The following is a 16,644-nucleotide window of genomic DNA, read 5'->3' as shown; positions in this document are numbered from 1 at the left end:
TGTGTGTGAGTGTGTGTGTGCGTGCGCGCTTGTGTATGCTCATATGCGTGTGTGCATATGCGTGTGTGTGCGTGTGTGTGTGTAGTCCTACATTTGTGCAGTCCTGCTGTAATCCTCGTGTGTGTGTGTGTGCATGTGAGTGTGCGTGTGTAGTCCTACATTTGCGCAGTCCTGCTGTAATCCTCGTGTGTGTGTGTGCATGTGCGTGTGTGTGTGCGTGTGTGTGTGTATGTGTGTATATGTGGTCCTACATTTGTGCAGTCCTGCTGTAATCCTCGTGTGTCCTCCATGATCCAGACTGTAAACACACACAGATGGAGAGAATGAGCTGTTTAGTTTCCCCCTCAGCTAATAAGCTAAAGCTAGCACTGAGCTGCTCAGCTACACGCTCCAAACTCTTGAGCTAAAACACAAAACACTTGTTGGTTGAGCCGGGATTAATGAATGTAACACAGTGCGTTCTTTTCCTCTGCTGTTGGTGAAGCGAGCGCAGATACTGCTCATGTTGATGGAGACACCCTGCTGCAACATTCATTTATTACAGTGATCACACTTAGCTTTGCCATCGTTATTCAGCACATGCAGCGTTTGAGCACATGTTGCAGTCCATCTCTAAACTATGTTCAGATTATTAAAGCTGCTTGCCAGCGCCCAAGTTCCTGACAGATTAGCAAGTGAAAAATACACATGTGTGCACAGAGAAGAGGAATCCAGATGTTGATTTTAGAACAAGAGTCTGAACATTAATCCAAGTGTCTGATTCCAGAATCTGAATCCATCTTCAATCCCCAACCCTATTCCTGACCTGATATTGTAGGATTCTTCAGCAGAAATGGAGGAAGAAGTTTCTCTGCTCAGCTCAAATGCTGAAACTGTACAGTGTGTCCCGCTTAATGTCACTGTAACTGAGCCAATACACTCCAACATTTACAGAGGAGATTCATTTCACACTCAATGATTTGCTCTTCATAGACATGACTGTAATACTCTACAAGCTGTATCTTCTGTCTGTCCTCACCCCATAACCCTCACAGAAAACTGAAGCTGATCACAAAAGAGCTTTCTAGTGTCTTTTTAAAGCCATTCAGTGTAAAAGCACAAGGCCAGTGCTGCTCCACATACTTGAGTTTGTCCAGTGTGTAGTTTGGATCCTCCAGTTGTTCAGAGAGCAGCTTGACTCCTGAATCTCCTGGATGATTGTAGCTCAGATCCAGCTCTCTCAGGTGTGAGGGGTTTGAAGTCAGAGCTGAAGACAGAAAACCACAGCCTTCCTCTGTCACCATACAGCCAGACAATCTACAAACACAGCAAGAGTCCACATCACACAGTTGGACAATCACACATCTCTTTGTGTTGTGAAGATGCTGACTGCTGTTTCTGCTCATGTCAACAGCAGTGATAAACACACACATCCTGATCAGCTCTCCTTATTGATCGAGCCCTCGCATCAGCAAACACACTCACACACTCAACAAGGACTCGACATCATCTGTAGAAGTGTACAGAGCAAAGACATTGTTCATAATACACCACATCAAGCTGTAAAGTCTGCTGTGAGGAGGAAGAAGACACACTTGAGCTCAGAAGATCATCTTAAAGTCATGTATAAAGCACAACAGGAAATGAGCTGATTTCATCATTTATATTGTGATTCTGTTGTGGACTAAAACAAAATGAGCTCAGACAAACACAAACCCGCTCTCTTCATGTGTTCATCACCTGACCCACAGTCACATTCACCTGTCAGTCAGACACGAGCCCTGATCAATAAGAAACTTAGCTGAAGGAAAATGAATGAATGATCTTCAATCTGCTTCAACACACACACATTTGTATAGATATGACTAAATCACAGCCCTGCAGATGTTTAGTTTCTTCTTCTGCCAATCCACTAAAGGGGCTCCACATCTGGTAACACCTGTTTACACTGCTGTTAAAGCAGGTAAAGACACATTTACACTTGTAATCTAAAAGCAGTGTTAGCGCTGCACTTTACCCAGGGTTATGAAGCGCTGCTATGGAGTGGTGTTAGCATGGTATTTGTAATGTTAACACTGCATTGTGGTTAGGGATGCAATGATTAACAGGTTTCACTATTAAACATGCTTTAATTCATCACGGTTTATTAATTGTATAGGCTCCTTGACACTGTTTTTCTGCACGGATCAAAACTGCTGCAAATACAAAATTTATGAAAAACTGAAAAATAAAAAACAAATTTATGCCCACTGTGCCGTGTTTTACACCTATAACCACACACACTGGATTAACTATGGCTGTGGGTATATAAGGCAAGTTCAGGCAAGTTTGTTATTTCCAATGGAGAGAGCTTTATTGACTGCAGAAAATGCAAACGGCTAAAGTTTGAGGAAGACGCAATGAAAAGTCCACAGGTTTGCAAACCCACCTTCAGTTACAAACAACTGCGTCGATGAGAGCGATGATGAGGTGAATGTTGATCCGCCAGCTGAGAGAGTGTAAATCTAACACTCGACACGTCCTCGCCAAAGACGAAAAATGTCATTAACATGTCGGTGTTTTAATTTCTGTAATAAATATGGCTGTCAAGCCAGGATCTTGATGGTTTATTGTGGATGTGTTGTTTACATGAAGAAATCTGTGTTACAAGTTAAACAAAAATTCTATTAAACAATTATATTTTGAATTTTAATTCTAATAAACAATTATATATTGAATTTTAATAGTTTTTGTATTGCGTTTATATTAATTTTACATTTGAATAGCCAAAATTACAAGTTTCAGTATTTTACATGTGATTAATCGCGATTAATTTTTTTTAAAAAGGTGGGATTAATTTGTTAATTTTTTTAATCAATTGACAGCACTAATATATATATATACAGGGAATATATTTGTGTTTCAATTGACAATATGAACAGCTGTTTACTGTGGCTTTAGCCTATATAGGTTCTGTTTAGAACATGGTGTTATCTGTTCTGACATACTGTGTGAAAGCATTGGTAAATTGGACTGTAAAATTACATTGTTTTGGTTTTGGTTGAGTTTGTGTAAAAGAAGTTCAAGCATTTTAAATTTGTGTTAACTGGATGCATTTTGTGTTAAAGCAACAAGGAATGTATTAATTGTATAGCCCATGAAGACGGATGTTGTGCTAACCGTGTTAAGAGTTTAGGAAACTTGTTAAATATATTGAAAAAAAGTGTCATAGCAATTGTAAAAAACTGTAATGTGTTCATCACCTGACCCACAGTCACATTCCCCTGTCAGTCAGACATGAGCCCTGATAAATAAGAGACCGAGCTGAAGGAAAATGAATGAATGATCCTCAATCTCAAACACATTTTTATAGACATGTATAAATCACAGCCCTGCAGATGTTTAGTTTCTTCTTCTGCCAATCCACTAAAGGGGCTCCACATCTGGTAACACCTGTTTACACTGCTGTTAAACCAGGTAAAGACACGTTTACACCTGCAATCTGAAAGCAGGGTTAGCGCTGCACTTTACCCAGGGTTATGAAGCGCTGCTATGGAGTGGTGTAAGCATCATATTTGTAATGTTAACACTGCATTGTGGTTAGGGATGCAATGATTAACCGGTTTCACAATTAAACATGCTTTAATTCATCACGGTTTATTAATCGTAAAGGCTTCTCAACACCCTTTTTCTGCATGGATCAAACAAAGTTATGCCCACTGTGCCGTGCTTTACACTAATAACCACACACACTGGATTAACTATGACTGTGGGTATATAAGGCAAGTTCAGGCAAGTTTGTTATTTTCAATGGAGAGAGCTTTTGTGACTACAGAAAATGCAAATTGCTGAATGCTGAGGAAGACACAATGAAAGCCCACAGGTTTGCAAACCCACCTACAGTTACAAACAATGGCTTCGATGAGAGCGACGATGAGGTGAATGTTGATCCGCCAGCGAAGAGAGTGTTTTCAGAGAGAGTGCTGAAAGACTCAAAAGTGTCTCAGTTGATTAATGGCCCGAATCTCGATGTTCAGCACAAATGTCAGCTAAATGTAAAATCTAACACTCGACACGTCATCGCCAAAGACGCTCGCCTTTACTAAGTTTAAACTGAATCTGCGGCTCATGACGAATAACTGTACGGTTTTGAGCCGGTGGTCATCGTGAGAATCCTGCTCTGCCTGCTCATATATTGGGTCAGCTGACTCGCCTGCTTTATTCCACAAACACAGGAAAATGTGAATCAGCGCATAACGAGACTGAGCATTTACAATGACACAAAACATTTAAAGAGTGACAGAAGTGAGACGTTTCTTCCTTTCTTTTATTTTTCTATTTAGATACTCATGACTGCTGTGCAGCTTTCAGCATTGAATTGAATGATTTATTATACTAATAGTGCAAAATAAATATTTCTTACTGCAATGCTTCATTTTTGTTTGATTTATTTATTTTTTCATAAAGTAACAGTAGTAAACAGCAGTAAACAGACTTATTATAGCAGATAACTCACATTCAAGCACATTGAAGGGAGCCTGATAATGAGGAATGCAATTTCTTGTTAGTGTTATTGTCATCATCGTCATCAATCATATTTTCTAATTATTAGACATTCCTTTTGGATTTACTGCACAAATATCAAGAAGTCATTATGATTACAGAATTAGTTAGATAAACATTTCTGGCTTTTGTTAGTCCTGATTGATGATGTTTTCAAAATACAATAAATCTGTTAATAAACAATTCACAGTGGTGCTCCTACATTTATTTTTGTGCTGTTACATTTATTCTGGAGCTCCTACATTTATTCTGGAGCTCCTGCATTTATCCTGGTGCTCCTATGTTTATTCTGGCGCTCCTGCGTTTATTCTGGAGCTCCTGCATTTATCCTGGTGCTCCTATGTTTATACTGGCGCTCCTACATTTATTCTGGCGCTCCTACGTTTATTCTGGAGCTCCAGCATTTACTCTGACACTCCTGCGTTTATTCTGGAGCTCCTGCATTTATTCTGGAGCTCCTGCATTTATTCTGACACTCCTGCATTTATTCTGGAGCTCCTGCATTTATTCTGACACTCTTGCGTTTATTCTGGAGCTCCTGCATTTATTCTGACACTCCTGCATTTATTCTGGCGCTCCTACATTTATTCTGGCGCTCCTGCATTTATTCTGGCGCTCCTACATTTATTCTGGCGCTCCTGCATTTATTCTGGCGCTCCTACATTTATTTTGGCGCTCCTACATTTATTCTGGCGCTCCTGCATTTATTCTGGAGCTCCTGCATTTATTCTGGCGCTCCTACATTTATTCTGGCGCTCCTACATTTATTCTGGCGCTCCTACATTTATTCTGGCGCTCCTGCATTTATTCTGGCGCTCCTACATTTATTCTGGCGCTCCTACATTTATTCTGGCGCTTCTGCATTTATTCTGGCGCTCCTACATTTATTCTGGCGCTCCTGCATTTATTCTGGCGCTCCTACATTTATTCTGGCGCTCCTACATTTATTTTGGCGCTCCTACATTTATTCTGGCGCTCCTGCATTTATTCTGGAGCTCCTGCATTTATTCTGGCGCTCCTGCATTTATTCTGGAGCTCCTACATTTATTCTGGCGCTCCTGCATTTATTCTGGCGCTCCTACATTTATTCTGGCGCTCCTACATTTATTTTGGCGCTCCTACATTTATTCTGACACTCCTGCATTTATTCTGGAGCTCCTGCATTTATTCTGGCGCTCCTGCATTTATTCTGGAGCTCCTGCATTTATTCTGGCGCTCCTGCATTTATTCTGGCGCTCCTACATTTATTCTGGCGCTCCTGCATTTATTCTGGCGCTCCTGCATTTATTCTGACACTCCTGCATTTATTCTGGCGCTCCTGCATTTATTCTGACACTCCTGCATTTATTCTGGAGCTCCTACATTTATTCTGGCGCTCCTGCATTTATTCTGACACTCCTGCATTTATTCTGGCGCTCCTGCATTTATTCTGACACTCTTGCGTTTATTCTGGCGCTCCTGCATTTATTCTGACGCTCCTGCATTTATTCTGGCGCTCCTGCATTTATTCTGGCGCTCCTGCATTTATTCTGGCGCTCCTACATTTATTCTGGCGCTCCTGCATTTATTCTGGCGCTCCTGCATTTATTCTGGAGCTCCTGCATTTATTCAGACACTCCTGTGTTTATTCTGGAGCTCCTGCATTTATTCTGGCGCTCCTACATTTATTCTGGCGCTCCTGCATTTATTCTGGCGCTCCTGCATTTATTCTGGCGCTCCTACATTTATTCTGGCGCTCCTGCATTTATTCTGGCGCTCCTGCATTTATTCTGGAGCTCCTGCATTTATTCTGGAGCTCCTGCATTTATTCTGCCGTTCCTACATTTATTCTGGTGCTCCTACATTTATTCTGTAGCTCCTGCATTTATTCAGACACTCCTGCGTTTATTCTGGAGCTCCTGGATTTATTCTGGCGCTCCTGCGTTTATTCTGGCGCTCCTACATTTATTCTGGCGCTCCTATGTTTATTCTGGTGCTCCTACATTTTTGAAGTTGGGAGCACTGGTGCTGCCAAGTTAAAAAGTTCATTTCAAGCCCTGCATTGGACAAATACTGTTTTTGTTTATTCCTATTTTTATTATTTATTGTTCTGTCGTTTATTTTCAGTGTAAAATTATTACTTGTTGTATTACTTGTTATTACCAATGACTAAGAGACTTGTAGACGGTCAAAACACTCGGCTTTGTTTAGATTTTAGTAACTATAACTTTGACTTTTTATTTAGTTTGTGGTCTCATTTTATCTGTAACACTGTAAGCTATGACATCGACGGGTCTTTTACTCCAAAGACTCTGTTTTTGCATGTAAGTACCATGGTAAAATGGTGTAAACAATAGGTCTTTGGCAGAAACGTTATAATAACTGAATAACCATCCTTAATTCAACACTATTGTGTCGGTGGATTAAATGTGCTTGATGGGATGTTTTTCTGTGGACTCTTACCTTTCAAAATAAACCGTGATGTACAGCAATGAATGCGTGTGTGTGCTGTTATTACATGATATGTATGCCTATATATCTACCTATATATTTAGCATTCTTTATAAGCTTTCCATTGAAAAACAACTAGCTTCAATGGGTTCTTAGGGGATGTAGCTTTAAACTGATGTAGAGTTTTTCAAGATTACTTTTGTCCTTTTTGATGTAATTGCATAAATATTGACATGTGGAAAAAACAGTGCCTCAGTGTGTCCTTGTCGAGGCGCTGTGGAAGGGGTTAAGCACAAGGACGGAAATGGACTAGTGTTTGTTTTTAGTGTTATTATGTGCTGTATTATTTGGTTACTGAGCAGCAGTGAATAACACTAAAATGTGTAGTTTTTATGTGATTTTCTAAACTAGTAGTGCTCTGAAATTAATGATTGCTAAATAATCTTGATAACCATGAAACCGTGATTATTTCTCAGACGTTAATCCTAAAAACCAAAATCTATAATCGTTGCATCTCTTAATTGTGCTGCTACTGTAAGTGTGTTCAGTGTGTGACAGAGCAATGTGTGCTTGTTGCTGCTGGACACTTGGCAACAGAAACAGCCAATTAGAAGCTGATCAGCGAGGCACATGACATGTCAGTAAGGGAAAGTGTGCATCATGTAAACAGCAGTCAGTGAGAGAAAATACATATTCAAATATAGAAAGTGTGTGAACTGGAGTGATCAGGAGATGTTAGATGACATGATTTGCTCCATGTCTTTTTTTATTTGTACTTTTGACTTTGTCTTCTTAAAACTAATGAGCTACACGGCGACATTTAATATACCTGACAACATGAGGAGAGTTCAGTTAGTTCATTACCATTATGATTGTAATTACTCTTACGCCTCACGTCTGTTGAAGCACTGCGCACTTGAGCACAGCAATATTTAGACTCTGTGTCAAGTTAAAGAACATCTACACACAGCACCAGTCATCTGTGTCAGCTCCAAAGCAGAAGAGCAGGAAGAACTCAGAGCAAGTGTTCAACATTTCTATTTACAGGAGCTCAGAGGCTGTGTCTGGACACCAGTGGGCTTTCTGCTGCACTGTATTCAGTTTTGCATTCTGAGTGAATAAACCCTAAGATTACCTGCTGCTCCTCCAATCAGCAACATGACAACACAAAAAGCCCTAATATGAAATAATGTGGGCTATTAAGAAATCGTTTTGTAGTAATTGTTGAGTTGAGAATCATTTACCTCAGTGTCTCCAGTTTACAGTTTGGACTCTTCAGTCCATCAGAGAGAAGCTTCACTCCTGAATCCTGCAGGTCATTGTTACTCAGGTCCAGCTCTCTCAGCACACAGTTTGAGGATTGTAAAGCTGAAGACAAACTCTCACAACTCTGAACAGTGAGATTACACATGACCAATCTAAGAAATAAGAACATAAATCAAATTTACAGTGTATTTTTTGTCATTCACTTAATGTAAATAATAATTATAATTAATCAGTCAATCCATCAATCAATCAATCAATCAATCAGGTGTTTGAATTCAGACCTCAGTGTCTCCAGTTTACAGTTTGGACTCTTCAGTCCATCAGAGAGAAACTTCACTCCTGAATCCTGCAGGTCATTGTTACTTAGGTCCAGCTCTCTCAGCACACAGTTTGAGGATTGTAGAGCTGAAGACAAACTCTCACAGGACTGAACAGTGAGATTACAGAACTGTAACCTGTGAGGAAAAACAGAAATAATGATTTTGCATTTACCTATTAATCCAGAGCAGAGACAAAAACACTTGAATGTTGTCTTTTAGTTAAGGCAAAGGTAAAATCACTATATGGACTCTGTAAACACTGAATTTAAGGGAGAATCCAAGGCTGTAAAATAAACATAAAAGTATTCTTTACTTAACAATTTACATTTTTGTGTGATAATTAATTATTAGTTATCATTATTAAAAACTTTCTATATTTTCCAAACTCATGTTAACAGATTAGAGCTATCAGTTTTGAAATGCACACCATCTATATCTATATGTGTTAAAGAAAGGTGAGATTATATTATTGTATTGTGTAAAAGAATCAAAGTATTGAAAAGAATGTCTGAAAATGGAGTAAACATAAGGAGAACAGATATTGTATACAGCAGGAGATCAGTGATACATATTTGATGTGAAAGCACAAATAGTCTGTGCTGTTTCTGCTCTGCACACATATGACTCATGGGCTGCAGATGTGCTGCAAATCAATGTGTGAAATGGGCATAAGTGTATACAGAAAACTCTTACAGTGCTCTTGTGGTGTTTTTGACCACTGGTATCAGTCTCATCAGTGCTTCATCAGATCTTCTGTATTTCTGCAGTTCAAACTTCTCTTGAGTCTCTTCTGACATCAGGAGCACAAACACCAGACCCGACCACTGAGCAGAGGACAGATCCTGTCTTGTAAGTTTTCCAGAGCTCAGACTCTTCTGGAGTTCCTCTGCAAAGTCATCTTTCAGTTCATTCAGACAGTGGAAGAGGTTGATGGTTCTCTCTGCTGATTTCTCCTTCTTTATTTTCTCTTTGATATAGTCAGTCGTGTGTTTGATGTTTTCAGTTTTGCGCTTCAGTTCTGGGAGGAGCTGCTTCAGGCCACTCTGATTAGACTCTAGTGAGAGACCCAGCAGGAACCGAAGGAAAAGGTCCAGGTGTCCGTTCTTGCTTTGTAAAGTTTTCTCGACTGCATCCTTATGAAGTTTAAACAGGGTCTTTGTAGAGAGTTTCCATGTCAGCTCCTTTTTCCTGGAATCAAGAAATGGATTTTCTTTCTTGTCGTTGTAAGTGAAAAACACATAGAGAGCAGCGATGAACTCCTGAACGCTGAGATGAACAAAACTGTAAACCTGTTCCCCTGAAATGGGGTTTTCCTCCTGAAACATTCGAGTACATAATCCAGAGAACACAGACCCTTCCTTGACATCTAGTCCACACTTCTCCAGATCTGTTTTGCAGAAAATCAGTTGTCCGTCCTCCAGCTGTTCAAAGGCCAGTTTCCCCAGCTTCAGAACAATGTCTTCAAAAGACCAGGCCTTGGCTTTAGGTTCAGAGTTGTTGCTGTATTTTTCTTTCATCTGTTGCTTTTGAGACAGTAAGAAGTTGATGTACATCTCTGTGAGAGTTGTGGGTGTTTTTTCATTGCTCTCTTGACCCAGCAGAGGCTGAAGAACAGTGAGAGAGATCCAGCAGAAGACGGGGATGTGGCACATGATGTACAGACTCCTGAATTTCTTGATGTGGCTGATGATGTTTCCAGCAACCTCAGCACTGCTGTTTTTGATGAAGTACTGCTCCTTCTGCTCATCATTGAATCCTCGCAACTCAGTCACCTGATCAATGTAGGTTTGGGGTATCAGACTGGCTGCTGCTGGTCTGGATGTGATCCAGATAAGGGAAGAGCGAAGCAGCTGTCTCTTTAGGAGATTTGTAACTATCTTATTCACTGTCATTTCCTTATCAACATCAGTAAAGCCATAATCCTCTTCAAAGTTCAATTCAAAGCGATATTCATCCAGTCCATCAAAGATGAACATGACCTTGCAATGTTCTTCAGGAAGAGAGCTCAGTCCTCCCGGTCTACTAAAGAAGTACTTGTTAAGCAGACCTATGAGACTGTACTTTTGTTCTTTAATCAGATTCAGTTTACGGAACGGGAGTGGAAATATGAAGACTATTTCCTGATTGTCTTTTTCTTCAGCCCAGTCAAGGATGAATTTGTTGACAGAGACAGTCTTTCCCACTCCTGCGATCCCCAGTGTCAGGACTCTTCTGTTTTGTAGACCTGTGTCAGGCTGAACTTTAAATATGTCGTTACACTTGAGTGGTTTATCCTTGGCTGTCTGTTGGTTGTGTTTTGACTCTATCTGTATCACCTCATGGTCATTTTCTCTTCCTCCAGTCTTGTTCTCCACCACATATAGATCAGTGTAAATATTATCCAGGTACTTCTGGTGACCCGTCTGTGAATTGCCAATCAATATCTGCTTATAGTCCTCCTTTAACTTCTCCTTTAGTTCACGGCTGGTGTTTGTGTAATCAACAGGAGGGGATTTACAGGTCTCTGAAGCTGCACCTTTACAAGAGAGAGGAAAAAAACTAAGTAAAACATGATTATGCCCTCAAGCTTCCCTTTATGAAAAAAAAACAATTACACATATAAAAAAATTTAGATGAACTAAGACAAACATATAAATGTTGATCATGTGAAATTCAGGCACCCATTTACATGCATTAGCATCATGATTGACCATCACTGTTGTCCATAGCAATGCTGAATTTAAGACATCTGAAGCTGTGCAATAAATGTTATGACAATACATCTGACTCAAAAAAAATTGCTAGGACAGGGTTTTACATGGAATTAAATTATCACATTTCTAAATTTTGACAAGGAATTAAACATTACCTTGCTTCTGTGTATTCTCCAGCTCTTCAGCCAATTGATTCTGCTTTATTTTCCTCAGGGTGTCCACTGTGATCTTCACAGCTCTTTCTGATCCAAAACATGACACCATTTTATCCACTGTATCCAACCTGTCTGCATTCTCCATTTCAGCTTTTGAAATATCTCTATGGTCATTTACTAAGCACCGCTGAAACTTCTTTAGTTCAGCTTCTACCAGTTCATCCAGTGAGTTGTCAAGCAGCTGTTTAACATTCGCCATGGTGCTTCACCTATTCACAGCTACAGAACAAGACAACAACAAGAGCAACAACATCTGCATTAGTTTCACAATTTACATATGGACCTAAGCATTTATTATTTATTTGAATAATGCAATTACCCTGTGAGAAAAACAAAATCACATTTCAGAAAGCTAAATATTGAAAATTGATTGCCACTTTTTTAAGTGGCTCTTACTAACCAGAAATAATGTAGATGTTTCTTGTTTATCTACTTTAATTCTGTCTTGAGCAGAAGCTCTGTAACTCTATCTCCTGTATCATCATACAGTAGTGTTTATTTAGACGTTCAACTGGTTAAACAAAACCATTTTAGAAAATAAAACCAGTTTTGGAAAAGACTTCAGATGACAGGTGAGATCGGTGGAGAAACACACACATATGTCCACTGTTAAAAGACCCTGGCATACTACGTAATACGAGTACAAATACCCATCACTGTAATGGTACCCTGAAAGGGACCTTTCCGAACCTCTAGTTTAGATCTTATATTTCATACAGGGTACAAAATAAGGGCCTGTCATGGACCTTTAAAGGCACAGTGATACCTAATGTACCTTATTAGTACAAATTTATCTGACAGTGTTGTAGAATTATTGCAAAAAAAAGTTAACACTAAAAAAAACTGAAGACTAATATAATATAAAAGCTCTTGAGATGTAGTTGTACATGCTCAGAATCATCTAAATCATGTTGTTTTTATAGTGACACACATGGCACCTATAGCTCAGTTTATGCTGTTTCTTAAAAGAACTGGATGATCATTGCAGCAGCTTGAGAATGTGCCCTGGTAGCAAGAATTAAAGAGGTAAAGTTGGTTTTATATTCGCACATTCTGACTTTTCCCATAATAATATAATTTCATAAAAGTATTATTTGCAAGCTCTAAACAGCGAAATCATATTAGCAGCCAATGACTATCAAAGTACAACATTATTCACAGTCAAATCCACAGTGTTAATGTTGTTTTCAAGTCACACTTGCATGCTAATTCCGATCTAATATTCAAAGTAACATCGTAAACAATATAGAGACTTCTAAATGAACGAATGTGCGAATATAAAACCAACTTTACCTCTATGCAAGAATTCTTGCCCAGATTTGTTTTAAAGCTGGTAGAGCAGGCATTCATCCAGCATTGGTTTACAGCATGTGGGCCAAACATTGGCCAGGTTTGGCAGAGGTGGCACCGTCTTTCAGGCAGCATGCAAGACATGGGCCAGATGTTAAAAATTTATATGTGGGCCATGTAAGTTTGGACTATCTTGACCCACTTTTAAAATACATTTCAATGATTTTTTGAGTAAAGACATATTTTGGTGCACAAAATTGTTTCCATCTTCCCGTTTGCATTTTCTAATCCTTTCATTTTAATCCAGGAAACAATCCAGATTTATTAATCTGTTGTTTCTTGTATGTTGTGAAATAACTGAATTTAAGTGGTTTATTTATAAACTAATTTCGAGAGGAGCACGTGCTTATGATTGATAGCACCTGGTCCACATTAGCTAACACTGATTTACCAATCAGATGACTCCTTCACCTCTATAAATAACCAGAGTATCTTACATCAACCATCTTTGTCTTGAAGACCGCTCTGCATCACAATCAGCAGTTAGTCCACAACAGCAACAACCATTACTACTACTAATACTTCAAAAACAACTATAACTCCAACAATTTCAAAAACAACTTCAACAACACTTACCTCTGAAGCTTCCTGCCTGTCCACAGATCCATAACATTTAACAGCTGTTTGCTGAAATATGTTCAGCAGAGCAGCATGGCAAGTCATAAACTTAGTGATTTGATCAACAAAATGGCCGCTGGGCTTTTTGTATCTTTTGCACGGCCTGATTGACACTTCTTTATGCCAATAGCTGTAAAGAGAAGCGTTACCTTCCAATGAGCTCTATAAAACTGGAGATGGTCATGTCTTTTTACTCTTTCGCAAAGTCTTTATAAAGAATTGGGCCAGATACGCTCGTGAGTTTACTTTAGTTAAGATTCCAACACAATGTTATTCATGGATTAAAGTAAAGCCATTTACTAACATTCCATTCACAGTTTTTACTAATATACAGTTGTTATATTAAAATAAATTATTTACAAATAAATAAATAACATATAAATAAATAAATGAACAAATAATTAAACAAATAAATAATAAATAAATAAATACAAATTAAAATAATTTATTTAAAAAAAAATCATCTGATAGCTGTTTAATTATAAGATTATATGAGTAACTCATATGTCCATACACAAGTGCCATAAGCTTGTTAGGATATGAAATGATAAATTGATAGGATATGAAATGGCAAGAAAATGTATTTCTTGCTTGACTGCTATGAATAGAAGTTTAAACTCCACTATGACTTCACCTGCTCAGTCTTCAAGAGGTACCAGTCTTCCAGGACCACCAGACAAGCCACACCTCACATCCTCAGCTCTCCATCCATCTGCCATCCCGTGGGGGGATGAATGCCCACCCCTACCATCCTTGCACATAGTGTCAACGAAGCTATCGGACCATGCATTAACAAAGGCTCTTCCATTTTACAGTTGCCCATGCCCTTATTAAGATACCTCGCATGCATATCAGCTAAAGCAATTTTTCATGTCTGCCGTACATATATTATGTTGTAAAGATTTAATTTCTGATTCTCTTTGTTTCTCAATTATAGAAATCATGACTGCTGGCTCCAGAAGCTGACCCTCATCCAACCTATTACACTCCACATCTATTCCAAATACATTCACACTCTACACAAAGGATACATTTCCACTCTCACAACCCACACCCCAATGCCATGTTCACACTAGACTTTTTAGTTTTAAGATGTTCTGAACTAATCTCAAATTCCAATCTCACAATCCACCCACCATTAATCTTCTTACTGAGTAAAGCAAAACAGATCAATTTCGCAAAGCACATTCTATATACAGTTTTTATCCCCTCCCCTTTACACACACACACACACACACACACAAACACACACCCATTCCAAACCCTCTAGCATTCTTACATAACAGGAGAGCAATACCGCCTCAAGGAAGCCTAGCCGATCCTCTCCAGCTGACCTCCACCCACACGCATTTCTAGGTACAAGTATGACTCTGCTATTTTCCTCCTATTCCCCCTCCTATTAACTAGGAGCTCCTTCATTACCCTCCCCTTTTTTTCTTCCCTACACTTTTCTCTCCTAACTTGAACTATCCCATACTTCTATTTACTCTCATTCACCACAGACTCACTTAGGGGTTGCTCAGAGTTCAATTGCTGCAGCAATGGCGCTCTAAACGAGGTCAGATACACTTACATTTACAAATACCATTATTGTCACACTCCCCTGCACTCATACAGAAGTAAATGCTTCTGCGGGACTGCACATTGCCTCCATACTGACCCATTGCACCTCTGCAGCAGAGACGCTCCGCTGAGCTACACTCACGCATAGCACCACCGCAACTGCAGTGACGCTGTAGCTGAGCCCTCATTCACATTCATATCTACATATCACTACTGACAACATTTAACATTCCCGCTGGAGCACTCATAAGGCTTCAATACTGAATACCACCGCACCTCTGCAACAGCAGTGACGCTCTGCTGAGCCCACACACATCTCCATTTAGCCAAACCTACCGACACACCCCCCAGCACCACCACAGCTATTAAATCGCCTCTGTGGCAGTGTACTTGCCTTCCAATATTGACTTCCACCGAACCTCTGCAATAGCAGAGAAGCTTTCTGAGCTTCTTTTCCCTCCGCACCACTGCGGCAGCAGTAACACTCTGCCTGAGCTCATATACACCCTCATTTAACATATCCCTTCAGACAGCATGCCAAACCAGCTCCATAATCAATCATCAGCTAAGGCCGAACTCTTGAAACAGCACACATGACTCATATTGAGCTCTGGTAAATATGACACCAGATCAAGCTGTCTGTAATTTAGAATGATCTAAACACATTTGTTGAAGCTGTAAACTGAAGAATCAAACTGAAGAAGATGTAAAAAAACAGAGTCAATACCTGTGTTTCTCTGAGAGAGAGCCCTTTACTTGCTCCTCTGCCATACTGCAAGTAAAACACCACTGCAGACCTTAGCAGAGCTTTCAGGAAACAATCATACATATATATATATATATATATATATATATATATATATATATATATATATATATATATATATATATATATAGTCCTTAACATGAATGCAGTTGGTTTAACCCTTGATCTGACATCCCAGGTACGTCACATTTGATTTAAGATAGCCAATTGTTGACTTAGTGAGTATTAAAATGTCTATCTACTAAAGAGGCTATTTGGTTAGTTAATGAGTTACTCTGACGGTTAAAGGTTAAATGCAGTCTTGTTTAAGGATTGTCAGCTTGTTGTTTTTCAGCAGCTTTAACTTTACATTTGATTTCATGACTCTGAATGTTTAGAGTTATATTTAATGCTGAATTATTGAAACTATTGAGTCAGTCTGCTATAGAGGACAACAAACACTTTAAAGGGATTAAAAATAAAGCTTTTAGACACAGTGTTTAAATCACCGTGTTTGACTCAGTGTTTAATCTGTGTTTGAGGATTTGATCTTCAGGATCAGACATTTAAATCACACTCACACATATAAAACCCCTTCGTCATCTACACAAATCAGCGTAATGTAGAAGTGTTAAACTCACATGCAGAAGTACAGACGCTCTTGTGCAGCAGAAACACAATCTGAGCTCTTTGACTCCTTCACTTCAATAAAACACACCTATGTGATCTACAGGTATATCCTGAAATATTATTGGCTCCACTGAGTGACACTGACATGAATATTCATGAGATTCTTCAGACTGTATGTGTGTTCTGAAGTCAACACAAACCACGAGCTGAAGATACCTGTGCAGTTTCTCTAAGCTCAAGTGTGTTGAAGGAAGATTTAGAGAAGGTACTTCACATGAAATCTGAGAGGTCTC

The 16,644-nt window shown here is 39.2% G+C and overlaps 4 protein-coding genes across 8 annotated transcripts in view; 2 read left to right on the top strand and 2 right to left on the bottom strand.

The window, feature by feature from the left end:
* The window catches only part of LOC137491106 (uncharacterized), a 1,257,671-nt gene that overhangs the window by 552,218 nt on the left and 688,809 nt on the right, over nucleotides 1–16,644 (top strand). The window lies entirely within an intron of this gene.
* The window catches only part of LOC100329723 (uncharacterized), a 399,138-nt gene that overhangs the window by 119,155 nt on the left and 263,339 nt on the right, over nucleotides 1–16,644 (bottom strand). The window lies entirely within an intron of this gene.
* Nucleotides 1–16,644, top strand: part of LOC137491131 (uncharacterized) — a 246,822-nt gene that overhangs the window by 177,274 nt on the left and 52,904 nt on the right. The window lies entirely within an intron of this gene.
* The window catches only part of LOC100331072 (NACHT, LRR and PYD domains-containing protein 3-like), a 57,517-nt gene that overhangs the window by 4,426 nt on the left and 36,447 nt on the right, over nucleotides 1–16,644 (bottom strand). For both annotated transcript variants that reach the window (XM_073948276.1, XM_073948278.1), the window contains 6 exons: nucleotides 11,386–11,664; nucleotides 9,231–11,052; nucleotides 8,499–8,672; nucleotides 8,196–8,369; nucleotides 1,123–1,296; nucleotides 252–298 (listed from right to left, as the gene is read on the bottom strand). In XM_073948276.1, coding sequence (XP_073804377.1) covers nucleotides 252–298; nucleotides 1,123–1,296; nucleotides 8,196–8,369; nucleotides 8,499–8,672; nucleotides 9,231–11,052; nucleotides 11,386–11,644 — 2,650 coding nt within the window. In that variant the 5' untranslated portion in view covers nucleotides 11,645–11,664. The remainder of the gene's footprint in view (nucleotides 1–251; nucleotides 299–1,122; nucleotides 1,297–8,195; nucleotides 8,370–8,498; nucleotides 8,673–9,230; nucleotides 11,053–11,385; nucleotides 11,665–16,644) is intronic.

This window comes from Danio rerio, chromosome 4 (genome assembly GCF_049306965.1).
Source record: "Danio rerio strain Tuebingen ecotype United States chromosome 4, GRCz12tu, whole genome shotgun sequence".
Classification (NCBI taxonomy): domain Eukaryota; kingdom Metazoa; phylum Chordata; class Actinopteri; order Cypriniformes; family Danionidae; genus Danio; species Danio rerio.
Note: the sequence above shows the minus strand (reverse complement) of the source record. Positions and strands in the feature narration are given on the sequence as shown.